The sequence below is a fragment of the Cygnus olor genome, chromosome 3 (genome assembly GCF_009769625.2).
Source record: "Cygnus olor isolate bCygOlo1 chromosome 3, bCygOlo1.pri.v2, whole genome shotgun sequence".
NCBI lineage: Eukaryota > Metazoa > Chordata > Aves > Anseriformes > Anatidae > Cygnus > Cygnus olor.
In genome coordinates this window covers 34894240-34908034 of record NC_049171.1, presented here as the reverse complement: position 1 = coordinate 34908034, position 13795 = coordinate 34894240, and the positions used below count along the sequence as shown (strand labels likewise).

At 36.7% G+C, this 13795-nt stretch overlaps 1 protein-coding gene across 5 annotated transcripts in view; it reads left to right on the top strand.

Annotated features, from left to right (window-relative positions):
- The window catches only part of LOC121066996 (pleckstrin homology domain interacting protein), a 115501-nt gene extending 105711 nt beyond the window's left edge, over positions 1-9790 (top strand). For all 5 annotated transcript variants that reach the window (XM_040550890.1, XM_040550887.1, XM_040550889.1 and 2 more), the window contains 4 exons: positions 180-343; positions 829-1109; positions 1453-1620; positions 3501-9790. In XM_040550890.1, coding sequence (XP_040406824.1) covers positions 180-343; positions 829-1109; positions 1453-1620; positions 3501-4144 — 1257 coding nt within the window. In that variant the 3' untranslated portion in view covers positions 4145-9790. The remainder of the gene's footprint in view (positions 1-179; positions 344-828; positions 1110-1452; positions 1621-3500) is intronic.
- Positions 9791-13795: the final 4005 nt, after the last annotated feature.

Below are 13795 nucleotides of genomic sequence, written 5' to 3'. Positions count from 1 at the left end.
GATTAGTGTAAATTTGTTGTGAGAAACTGTAAATTTCCTTAAAACTTTTCCATATTAACCAGTATCCTTTTCTAGCTGTTGCTCAACTGTAAATAAGTAAGATGACAGATGATATTTTGGAAGACTAGAAAACTTCCTCATTCCCTGGTATTTCTTTTTTTTTTTTTTTTTTTTTTTAGATCTACAGCATGAGTTTGCGCCTTTCTGCTTTCTTTGAAGAACACATAAGTTCTATTTTATCAGATTATAAATCTGCCCTGCGTTTTCATAAAAGAAATACGATAAAGAAACGGAGGAAAAAAAGAAGTAGAAGCAGCTCAGTTTCCAGTAGCGTTGCATCCAGGTACATTCATTTTTTACAGTATTCATGAAATGCTGTGCAAGTTTGACATTCCTAAATAGCAGAACTTAGTGCGGTGTTTTTTTAATACTTCCTTTTACTATTCCCTGTATGGCAGAATGATAGCTTTGAAATGCAAGTCCCTCTGCTGTGGAAGATTTTTAAACTTTCACTAGAGTTGTCCTAGTGTAAGTGCTTAAAATTCAAATAACTGCTAAACATGTACAGGAAATCAGCATCGTTAGGATAGTGATGGCATCATGCTCTGTCATATAAATATAGCATTTTTTATGACCCTTCACTGAAGATTCACTTTTCAGAGGCTCACAATCGCATGAATTTCAACAAAAAATGTCATATTTTTAACTTGCTTCATACAGAGATGATCATTTTTCTTCCACAGTCTCAGACACTAGCACTAAATTTTATTTATTCCTGTAAAATATGAAAGCGGTCATCCAGGTTTCAAATCGTTGCTCCTTTTGCAGCCCTGAAAGGAAGAGGAGATTAATAAAACCTCAACTGAAGGCAGAAACTTCTGCCTCCTCTTCATCTTCTGCACCTGCACGATCAACAGCACTGAGACATGCTCCACCTCAGATGAATGGAAAAGCAGCTGAAACCTCTTCTCTTGTGCGGACTAGAAGCAATAGGGGTATAACAGATGCAGCTGCTACAGAGCAACCATCTACTTCTTCAGGGGGAAAGCCTTTAATGATAAAGCCTTTAATTACAAAACCTAATACTACTGCAGGGACAGGAAAGTCAGGTAAGTTGATTTTGGGGGTTATTTGTTTCTCCAGTTTTTGCTTTTTTTTTCCTTTCTCCTTCACAAACAATGTTTTTAAATATAAGCTGTACTTTTTTAAAAATCAAATGTATTTGTCTCAGTTAAGACTGGGTGCTGTTTTCAGGCTGCTCGGCCTTGAGGTTTGTCAGAAGAAAGGTTAAGCTATGTTATTTAATGCAGGAAACTTTTACTTCCAGATCACTGATTCAAGTTGCTTGCTTGTAGAAGAACATGAGTGACTTTCTTTTTAGCCAGATAAGATTGGACATGGTATAAAGTACTTCTAAAAATACATAAGTTTTCTTTTTTTCTTTTCTTCTAGTACTGGAGAATTCAACCAAACATTCCAAGAATCAGAATATTTTACCAATCCCTAGCCAATCTGATAACAGTCATAACACTAGGAATAATTCCACAAAAGAAAATCCTGAGAAAGAGAAGCAAATCAAACGCAAAGTAAAATCCTCCACTGTTAATCAACAAGGTCAAGGTATGGAGTTTTTTTGTAATATTTACCCCACACACACCTTGGTGTTGACGTAGTAGCTCTTGTGGCACCTTAGACTTGATATTTTGGGGGTGGAACATTTAGTATGTACCGTGATTTAGCAGAATAAGGAAGTCTAATGGAATAATTCCGTGACGGTTAGTGTCCTTCTTGATAATTAGCCAAGTAGTCGATGGTTTTGACTATTCTCAACATGATTTACACGGTGTGATAAGTGCTGTCTAGCCAATTTTGATATGCTAAATTATCTTTACCTTCTTTTAAATTACTGCAAAGGTAATACTTTCAATGTATTACAACTAGCTTATGAGTTCTAAAACCCCAAAGCAGACTTTTGCAGGGTCACACTTGAAACCCTGTGGGTTTTACCTGCATTTGTTTGTTTAGGTTATATTTGGCTCATTAACACTGAGTGTGATGTCACTCCCCACAACCGTGAGCATAAATATGGGAGCATTCCAGCTGCATTTTTTCCTTCATTTTTTGTCACAGCAAGATAGAACTGTGTAGTGTTTACTCTTTCTGCTGAACATATTTGTATGGGTTCATCGGACTCAGTTTCATGTAATCTTCTGACTGAACTCGCTTGTCTTTTGATGTCTGAATATGTTCAAACACAAGGTTTCTGTGGAGACTGAAATTAGATCTCCCAGACATAAAAGCTCTCCTGCTTATGAAGGAGCTTTGAAGTATTACAAAGTTGTTATGAAGAGCTAGATCCTCTTGAGTATTTTTATTTTCTGGAGATGGAGAAATGGTAGTCTGCAAATTGGGCCCCACCTAATTAATCTTGTTACTGCCTGTAGCCCTCTTATCCCTGAGGATTATTTCTTCTTTCTTACCCTTCCATGCTTCTGAACACGCAACTTGTGGTCTGATCGGTTAAATCGTCTGTCCATTCCTTGCCAGCTTTCTCACAAAGGTCTCAGTTGTTACTGTATGGCATGGCAGAATATGTACCCATCCTGTGACCGGAGGATCGGTAATGTCACAGATAGATGGATTTTGTTTACCTGATCCTCTCTCATGCATGACCACTCATGAAAGTGGAGCCTTGTGCTGTTAGTAGACTTATGGGGCACGCTTAGTCACAGCAGGACCACAGTGTGCATGGACACTCACTCAAAGAAGTGGTTGCAGCACATTGCTGGCTATGATTGGTCATATTTTTCGTTGTATTGGTCTATTCTTGGTCATATTTTATTTACGCAAGGGCGATGTTACCAGAACACCTCCATAAGAGGTCCTGTGACATACCCCACTGAGAAAGTTCAGTAACACTCAGCTAAGAAAACCTCATAGCTTGTACAATTCTCCAGGCAAATGCCTTCTGACATTTGTCTTATCATGTAAGAAATTTGTGCGGATTGTGTATGTTCTTTTTTGAAGTCTCCCAAATTTTTACACTTGTCCTCACTTATTTTTGAAATAACCCTGGTCTAATGAACTCATTGTAAAGGATGCTACCTTGGGCTGAAAGAAGGTTTTTTGTTTATCCAGAGCTGACTTACTGCGAAGCGTTGCTAATCCTTATGGCAGTGCTTCTTGAGAAACTGCTGTTGCAGATACCAAGTATGAGTTTTTGGCCACTTGTGTTGCATCAGCCAAGAAAAATACCTTACCTGTTCTCTGTTCTGGCTTTTTTTTTTTTTTCTTTGTCTCAAGCTACCTTGAGACAGTTAATCGTCATTGTGTACTGACATGAAACTAAGTTCTACTTTGTGTCTGTCTCTTGGGTTTGGACAGATTGATAATCACTTTGAATCCATTCAGATATTTTACGAAGAGTTTTGTTAGGACAGTGTGAAAATGAATATAAATGCAAATCTTTTGCATGATCCGTGCTCTCATTTTTCTTACAGCGGAATGCAAGAACAACGCTTTGGCATCAGGAAGCGTTCAGGTAAACGGACATGGAGGGCAGCCTTCAAAACCTCCAGTTAAAAGAGGTCCTGGACGGAAACCGAAGGTGGAGACTAATAACAGTAGCTGCGAAGTGGTGCACAAGAAAAGAGGCAGAAAACCAAAAAAGCTACAAATTATTGAACAGCAGAAGGTTGCAGAGCAGAATACAGTCCAGACCACAAGGGATATACCAGAAGAAGCCTCTGCTTCTACTGCTTGCAATTCTCTTTCTGAAAATAATATGAAGGAAGACTTGTTACAAAAAAAAGGCCGTGGGGGTAGAAAGCCAAAAAGAAAGATAAAGACGCATCAGCCAGGCTCGGACCTTTTAGTTCCTGCAAACGTTAAAATGCAAACAAGAAGCAGGAGGAAAAAGATAGATGAGCCTATGGAAGAAGGGTCTGAGGAGCTTAAAGATTCTGAACCTCACATGAGAACTAGAAACCAGGGTAGGAGGACAGCCTTTTACAATGAAGATGACTCTGAGGAAGAGCAAAGGCAGCTATTGTTTGAAGACACCTCCTTAACTTTTGGAACATCTAGCAGAGGCAGAGTCCGAAAGTTGACTGAAAAAGCAAAAGCTAATTTAATCGGTTGGTAACTTTTACCAAGGGTTTTACTTCAGAATGCTATGAAGCAGGTACAGTTAAGGAACAGCAGAACAGACTTCTGCTTCCCTGCTGCTATTATGGGTTAGAAGAATATGTTCTGATTTGGGAGAAAAATTTAGCAAAAAATAAACTGAACGAACATTCTTTGAAAGAAATATATATTTTAAACTTTTGCTATTTATTGCCCTCCAAATAGGTTATGCATTTCAACAGTCATTTTGTTCATAGTTGAGAATAATTGAAGCAATTTCTGACTGACTTACAGAATTGAGAGCTACTCTACTCAAGTAGTGCGTAGTGTCTCTACGTAATTATAAAGGTGACAGAACTTTTAATGCCACAAACTGAAAACAGAAGTCTATTTTTGACCAAGCAAGGTACACTTTGATTGTAAAGTCAAGTCGCTTAGGAAGGCAGATTTTGGCAAAAAGTGGCAGTAAATTTACTTACATTTCTATTAAATACAAATACAAGAATACCAAACTTTGCTAATCTGAAAATGCTTAATTTCAGTAGTGACGGAACATTCAACTGCAAAAGAAGCCTAGCAGGCTGTTGGTTTATCCAAGTTCTGCCAAACATAGCAAAAATGTAATCACAAATATATATATATCCACATTGGAAAAAGTTTGACTAATGTCTAATTTTTCAGACCTTGATTCTTGTATCAATCACTAAATCTCTGTTTATTGTGCCAAAGACTGAGAATCAGTGCAGTGGAAAGCCTTTTTTTCTTTTTGAGTGTCAGTACAGCATACAATTTGCAGTGATAAAAGCTGTGTATTGTTTTAAATAGTACGTTGTTAACATTGTTCTGAAATGTATCCTTTTTGGTACTTTTGGTAGAAAATAATGCACTGGTGGGGTCCTTTGACAGAGATGTTTTAGACAAAATGTATAATTGGTTAAAGGATTCAAGGAAATTACAGGACAGGTATGGAATTATGATGTTTACTTTCTGATCCAGATTGATTGTTGTTTCTACAACTTTAGACATGCTTAAAAGGCTAAAATGACCTACAAAGAAGAGTGTATGTGTATATATTAATATATACATAAACACGTATAAAATATTTCCCAGGTAAATAAATTTTTTTCAGGATTTTTTAGATAGCACTAGAATTGAAAATAAATTTTAAAATGTCATACTTTATAGTTTAATTTTAAGGGGAAGATTGGTTATTTTCAATTATTAAGGTTAAAAAGGCCAAATCACTTTTTATGCAATCATGTTTTATACAGTGGTCTCATTGCACATTGCGTTTTTCTGCACTTTTTATGGTATATCACGCTGACATAAGTCAATATTCACCCTAAAGAAAAATTCCATTTAATGATTGTGCCTTGTATTCTATTATTTCTTGCATCCTTAGTGAAATTAAGTTGTCTATTGTAAATGATAACTATATGACTTAGGGGAATGTATTGTTATATGTACTGCTATGGAAAAGAAAAGCAGTTATTTATTTGTTTATGGTACATTTAGTTATTTTATACCTTTACAAACAAACTTTAATACCATTTTCTATCACTTCAAAAAAAAATATTGTCCAGTTTTAAGGAAAAAATACGGAAGTAATCATATTTTCTGAAATCTGGTATGGTACAAAAATGTAACCAAAATTTTCTGCTTATACATTATTTTGGAACTTTGGGTAGTGTTACAGATTTTTGTGTGACCCTAACTTAGCTGAAGAAATAAACCTGAAATGAAACCTCAATTCTGTACACCCTTACTTTACAATGATTCTTTTTTTCTTCTTTTTCCTTTTTTTTTTCTTAACAAACAACATCTGCAATATCTGGGAGGGCATACAGAATTAAGACCTTAAATTTGCACAGATTCTGTATACTTATTTGGGGCTGAATTCTTCACCCTTTATTTTCTGTTACAAAATAAAATATTTGAGCAAAGAACACTGATATTTGGCACCAAGAGGAACAGAAATATGCTATTGTGGATGGCAAACTGGTATCCACCGTACTCAGTTTTATGTAGTTCACTATGGATTTTGTTACAAAAAATGACTAAAATATTTTCCAGATCCTCTTTGAATTGTTTTGGTTGTGAATTTGGGGAACAGGGATCAGTTTGCATTTCATTTGTGGGTATATTTATTTATTTTTTTTAAACAAGTATGTCTTTATTCAATTAAAATAGAATCACTGATCACGTGGTAAGATAAAAAGCTATGGTTATACAGTTGCAATACAGCTTCATAAGTCAAAGCTAATTGATTCTACCTGTTAATTTTGTCAGTTCTCACTGATGAAGGCAATCATTTGAAAATGTGTAATTTCCTGATGTTATCTGCATTGTAATATATGAAATAGATTATATCTAAAATCCAACTTGTATTTACTCCCTTTGTAATAATGTTTTATATGGCATGTTTATGTATATATTTATATATCGAAAATACCTTGTATGTAAGTTTTGGAGACTGAAATAATACGCGTTCCCTTAACACTAGGTAGAAAATTATACATCTTAATTTTACAAGAATAGAAGGCCTTACCTGCAGAACGTGGCTACTGCTTCCCACCCAGTAATACCGGTGACTTTAGCCAGTATTTTTTTAATTCATATTAGATACATTAATGGTTTTCCTTTTAAAATAAATTGTGCATCATTTAGATAGTTTTTAATAAAAGCGACACTAAAAAAAAAATAAAATTAGAAGTTAATACCAGATTTATTTAAAAGTTTTATTTTTGTAATTTAGTTTCACTAGATTGCAAACTTTATTTATGAGACTTTAGTCACCATCAGACTGTGCATTTTGGTTGGGAAAAAATGTATTATTCGAGGTTGTGACATACTGTATGGACACAGGAGCTTTTGATTACAAAGTTTTAAGTTTTTAAATGTGAGCAATAAACTATTGGTCAGTGTTCTGAAATAATTTAAGAACTGTAGCTATGTGCATGTTATGTAATGCCATCTCAAGTACCTAACAGCTAATTCACAAAATGGAGTATCAAAATCTTACATGCTTGTTTCTCATACCCATTGTAAATATTACACAGGTTCATAGTCGTATACAAACGTCAAATGATCTTACAGATCTGGCAGCGATTAATACAGTTTTATTCATTAAATTCATTTATATTTGACATAAATATGAGGATACTGTTCCGATAATTCTGCTGTATACTGGGAAACGTTAAAGTTGGTATTTACCACTGAGTGGTATCTCAATAGCAGCCTGTTCTCTACCTATAGACGAGGAAGTAACTTGTGTTTCTGTGATACCAGTGTGCTTTAAATGTTTAACAGAAATCATTGTACTTGTGCCTACATATTTAACAGCTCTTCAGCCGTTTTGTTTCTGTTGTTAATGTGTTATCCAGGAAATGAACTTAAAATTTCACCACTATATTGATCATTATTGTCAATTGAACTAGAGTTCATTGTCACTCACAATGACCAGTGATACAACCTTACAGAGAAAAGTCTTCCTCCAGTGATTAGACTGCTGTGATATATATTTACATATGTTTATTTGTACAGTGTCCAGTTTGTACATGTGATCAGTTTGTTGTTAGACTTGTAAGATTGAGTTGGTTGAGTTAAATATTACTATGGCTTAATATTTGTAAAACTATTAATTGATAAAGGACCCTGATTCAGCACGTAGGACATACTAATATCGATAAAAAATAAATTGTAGTGTAGAGACAAGTTATTCACTGTATTGCTGTACAAATATTTTTCAAGTACCAATTCTGATTCTTTTGCCTTACCAAAAAAAATTACATACAACATAAGCAAACAGTCTGTCTATTCGGTAATGTCAAGCTTGTTACAATTTTTGCACCACCTTGGTAAATCTTTTGCCCACCTTAGTTGGACCAAGGACCACAAGTAAATGCTTTAGTGTATTAATTTGAATTTAGGGACATGTTAAATGGTTGGCTGGTTCTACAAAAGCAATAGGCTTAACTGGAGACCATTTCACCCTGTACTTAAATAGTAGGTTGGAGGTTAGATGATTTCAAGCTCACTTTCATTGACATTTGCATTTAATTTGAAGCATACGAATCTTGCTGAGGTAATTTTAACATACTGCTGGTCAATCAAGATACAGCCATATCACAACAATTGCATTGTGTCCTGAGTCCTTATCTGACTAAAGTAGTGCATTTTGTCCACATTATTTTTCATTTTTTTTATAACACTGTTGAGTGTTTATTATAAAGACTTTTAATGCATCTCTGCAACAACGCTGTGAAGCAGAAGGTAGGGCTTTCAGACCTCACCTAGAAACAGCAAAAGCTCATTTTCTGTTTACTAATTACTACGTAGCTTCTTTTTTCCCTGAAGTTCTTGTAACAGATTGGTTTCCAAGGGGACTTGGATACTCAACTGATAAAAGGGCTGTTAGTTTTCTGCTGTAAATTATTGTAAATAAGTGCTTGTTCATATGCAGAATAAACTGTACTACATTTTGTAAAATTGGCCAAAGCTGACAGTGTGTTTCCAATAACAAATCTGGTAATGACGGCGTCTGTATTTAACTATTTTTGAATCAGGAATACAGCTTGTACACTTGCTACTATGTCTGGGGGAAATAACAGGTAGCCTTTAAACTGGAGCTAACCCCTAGGTGCTCTTGCGTTTGTGCTAATTTTAATGTGGGAATTGGCCATGTCATTTTACAACGTGTTAGAGAAGGAAACACTCCAGGAAAGCTAGGTTGAAAGGCATCTTAAATTGCAGAAAAATGAGATTAGCACTCCCTCCCCCAACTGTAATGGCCGTAGGGCATTCTAGAGAGAAACCTTATATGCTGCAATAAAATAAAGGTGAATAAATTTAGCTTTTAGGGGTTAGATAGTGAGGCAAGTAGGCATTTGGATCCTTTTTTAATGCAGATAAATACATCAGGAAATTCACTTCAAATACTGCAAATAATACATTTTAGGAGGGAAGGTAGTGTTATGCTATCAGTTTCTACCCTGGAAGAACAAAGAACAAGGTCATAAAAATTAGGAGTAGGAAGAAATAGAAGCACCTAGTGTGTGCACATGCCTGTATGATGTACATGTACTATTTTGTGCTTACAACTGCGTTTGTTGGTTTGCTGATAGACTGAGACCATACAGAAGTTACATTTTTGGACCATACTAAAACTGCAGAACTGTGGCGGACAACTGGATAATGATCATGCGTATATTAAATTCTGTCATAATCCTTAAATATGTATAGAACGGAGCTCAACCTTACGGAAATGACCTTGAAAGGTTAACTTTGAAACTGACACATTTTCAGACTAAAAAAATTACACTTATTTTGTACAGAATTATGTAAAACACAAATCTGTTGTATGTAATGAGTAACAGTTTTGAAAACTATAATTCTTTAGCTTTATTGAGTTTTTTTTTTTTCCTCCTTCCAGAAATCTGGATTATCATGTTATAACCTGAAGTATCTCACCAGGATAACAGTGCCCTTTCTTTTTGTACATAAGGATTGGAAATTTCTTTACTGTTATGTGGACACTTTCTATGTTAGTTTTGATGCATAATACTTTGAATCCTTTTATACAAACTAGAATGTATGTGTAAGAATTACTGTCACTGCAATGTAGTAACTACAAACTTATTTTTAAATAAATAGAAAACATGTTTTTCTAAGTTGTCCAACAGTGTTTGTTTCTATCTAGTGATTTACTGTGTTTGGGGACAATTGTATGTGTTCTTCAAAACAGCCTAAAATCAGCTCATTTTGATTCCTTCTGGAATCTGGTATTGCCTAGTGCATTATGTGGCAAGAGACAGAATTGCAGCCAAAGAAATCTGTGATAGAGATCAAAATTTGCTGTTTTGTCTGTTTTTTTTACTGAAAAAACACAGATCTGGAGGCAATATAAAGGCAGTAGCATCTGGCACTGAAGACACAATGTTGCCCGGTCCTCTTAGCTCATTTTCGCATGTGCAGCAGGGTAGCCCTCATCCTGCAGGAAGCCATCCCTGCTCAGGTGACAGCTGTTTGTACCAGAGCTACCTCCAGTATGGGTGGAAATCTGCTTCTCGACAACTCTAGAAGAAGCTAAACCAGCCAGGCAGAGAGAAGGTCCCTGCCTCCCCGCACACAGAGTTCAGGGCTGCAGCCTGGTTGCCCTGAATGGGTGGTGCACAGAAAGCTCAATAAAGGATGTCTTCGGAAAGTAACAGGGTTTTGCTTGTTTATATCCGCCTTGTTTCTGCTGAATAGGTATACAAAAGAAATGTTTGGTATCTCAAATACTGCACCGTGTGGGTTCTGTTTAATGTCAGCTGTTACTTGGCTTAGCAGATGATCTTTTCCTCCTTATTACCTTATCTGAAATCCCAAGACAGTGGTAGAAGAAACCCTTTCTAGCCTAGCAGATGCAGGTACGTGTGCCGCTGAGCAGCGGGACCGGACGGTCGTGGCGTAGCAACTGGGATCCCTGTAAGACCTGTGCACATCAGACTTGGCTGTGATGGAATCTATGGCAAAAGGAAGAGTTGTTTTAGCATTGTTTAGAAAAACTTCTCTGTTCCCTCAAGTACCTGTGCGAGTTGTAGTCATTGACATGCTCTGCTTTGAGAGAATGAATTCTAGAATTATGAAAATGCAATGTGTTTTTCCTTTCACATGTACATGGAGTACTGGAGGTGGTGTTTCTATTTTATACACATCTCCAGTATTACTATGTTCAAGTAGTGGTGTGCTTTTCCAAAACCAAGCTACCCTGGGTCCAGGATTTTAGTGTTGGGCCTGGTTTTAGTTTTGTTACCATTCATGTATCTGAGTAGTTAATGACTTTGATTGGTTGGTTCTTCTAGGGTATGAACACGGGATAATTTTGTAGGAAGTTTATGGTCTTTCTTTTCAAAAGGTCTTTTTAGTGCATAACTTTGTACAGAAACTTTAAAATACCATGATATCCTAGTTCTCTGTCCTCGTGTCTGACAGGTGACTTTTTGAAAGCTACTGTAGTTACTCTACTTCAAGTAGGAATCGAGATTTTGTTTAGGATTAGCAGACATTGTGAAATGGTGGAGTCTGGCAGCTAGAATATGCTGACTTCCCCAGTACTAAGACTTCATTACCTCATTAAAACCATTTACTCCTGTTGGATCGTAATGCTCTTTAAATGAAGGAAATTAAGTACTAGCATTGAAGGTGGCCATTTTGTTTTCAAAGCGAAAAGTTCTTGTATGAAAACTCTTGTTTTTTCCTGCCCTGGCAATCAATATGCACTTTACAAAAGAGCGTGTTTGTCATTTTTTCCCAAAGACAAATAAGCAAAGTGTAATGGCTATAAAAATTGATCAATGTTTCTATTTGAAGCATATGTGGAAATAAAGCAAGTGCCAGAAAACTAAATACAGCAAGCAATGTAGAAGGTGACTGGAATTTAAACAGCTTATAGTTGACTCATTGTTCATAAAATTACCACGCAGAATGTAATTTTTATGGGTTTTGCTAATGTGGACAGGAAGCTCAAAGCCCAAACACTCAGGCTGTTTTTCTAGTTCTGAGGAACCTTGCATGCCAGATCTCTGCACAACAGGCTTAATTTATTTTGACAGGAGTGTAGTATGGGTTTATGAATCCTCTCTCATGCTTTGAAATCTTTGTGTTAGCTGAAGGGAAGACAGGATAGAGAATTCTGGAGTGCTGTTTCTAATCTGATAACAAGCGTGCAAATTTCCTTCATGCTTCTTTTTCTCCTTTCAGAAATGGGGAGGTTTTACCTAAACTTGGTCCTATCTGATGTACTTATCTTTTAGGTACATCAATGAAAAAAAGAGAGAGAGAAAGAGGAAACAAAAGCCGAGGCAGGTAATCAATTCAATCAGCGTCACATTTCTGCAGAGGCATGTTTGAAACCTGAAGATACCAAGTTCAAAGTAAATATTAGCATTCAAGGTGCCATGCAGCCTTATCTGTTAACATGCAATTTGTTTCAGGTCTCTGATTTTGTGTTTGAACAAGGATGTTTGAAATAATAAAGACTATGACTTAAAATGTAAAGCTAGTTTAGAATATGGCTAAAACTCTAGAAAGGATTACTTGATTTACATCTCACAGTAGGGGAATCTGGTGGGGTTATTTTTTCCCCGTATTATAAACCCTAATTCAAAATTTCAATTCTCATTATTATGAAGGGGATTGGGGCAAGCTGCCATGAACGGCTAAAAATGGGAATACAGCTGTCAGAAACTTCCCATTCGCCAAGGTTTTATGTTAATGGCACTTACAGAACAAAATTACTCAGAGGTGTTTTTTTATCTTGTGATCATGCCAGCAACTTTCACTGCACTGCATAATTTTACCCAACCAAAGCCTTAACGTGGAGACCAGGGTGCAGGAGCACTTGATGTACAACTGCTGTCCTTCACTGGCATCAGATAACTCCTCATACACAAGTACGTTGGGAAGGAGTGGAACTCTAACACTTGGAATTTTTATTCTGTTTAATGGTTGTAAAGGGTTTGAGGTCGGAAAATGTGCATTAATATTAAAGTCTCCTGATAACTAAAGCTATAAGGGAAATGAGTTTTCAATTATTTAGGAAAATGATTAGAAAATTCATATAAGCTTTCTCTTAAGAAACTGCACTATGGACAAGGTTTTCTTCTTACATGCTAATTTATCAAACCATGATGTTCTTCTGGCTCTGGAAGTGTTCCAAGAAAATGCTTTAGTCTGTGTAGCAGTCTGGCCTTTTTACAAAACTTAAGTTTTTATATAAATTCTTGTGAGTTTTGGTCCTTATTTTTGCACTTGTTTTGGTGCCCCGACTCCTTGTTAAGCATCCTCTTCCTCTCTTAGAGGATTGTTATTGCCAGGGAAGACTCATGGGCACCTGTATGGCAGAAATACAGTTTGCTGAGGAACACCCTCATCCAGGCTTCACAGGTCGGTGGACAATCCAGTTTCCCTCTGTGCCTGTGATTAGATTGCACCACGTTTATGGAGAACCCAGTCTTCATCAAAGAGGCCCTTTTGAACTTCTCAGGACACAAAGTTCTCTACATCTTGGCAGTCGCTGTTGTTCCACACAGCTTTGTGAAACTCTGCCTATCTCATCAAGTGAGAGACATTTGGTATGTTTGTACATCTGCAAGTTCTTGCTTCTTCATGGAGAAAAAGAATGGCGGAAACCCAGAGATTTTATGTATGCAAGAAAATTTCTGCAAAGAAATAGCTTTCTAAACCTGGGATCTTCCCCCAGCTCAAACTGGGATCACCCCAAATGGATGGTAGCTCTTGTGTCATTCTCCCTCCCCTCCACAGCTGTTTGAAACATCCAAAAAAAAACCCTCTGCTTTCTTTGACCCACGTCCAAGACTGTTTCCAGGAACCCAATGAAATAAAACCCAAATGTGCTGTGGGGCACAATCTTTCTTATGATCGTTTCTTAAGACCACTCAAAGAGCCTGCTTTGGCAGGGGCTGCGACTGCCCTCGCTTTTAGGGACCTTCCAGCCCCACTTTTGTCACCTTCCACTGAGGAACAAGGACATGGTTCAAGCCTGCTCATACTGAAGCAGCTCTGACCGCTGAAGCTGCCGTCTCCTGTCAGTGCATGCCCCTATTCTAGGGGAGAGGAGCCTGTTTAAGTAACCACAAAATGGCGGCATCTGCCGTCGTATGCAAAT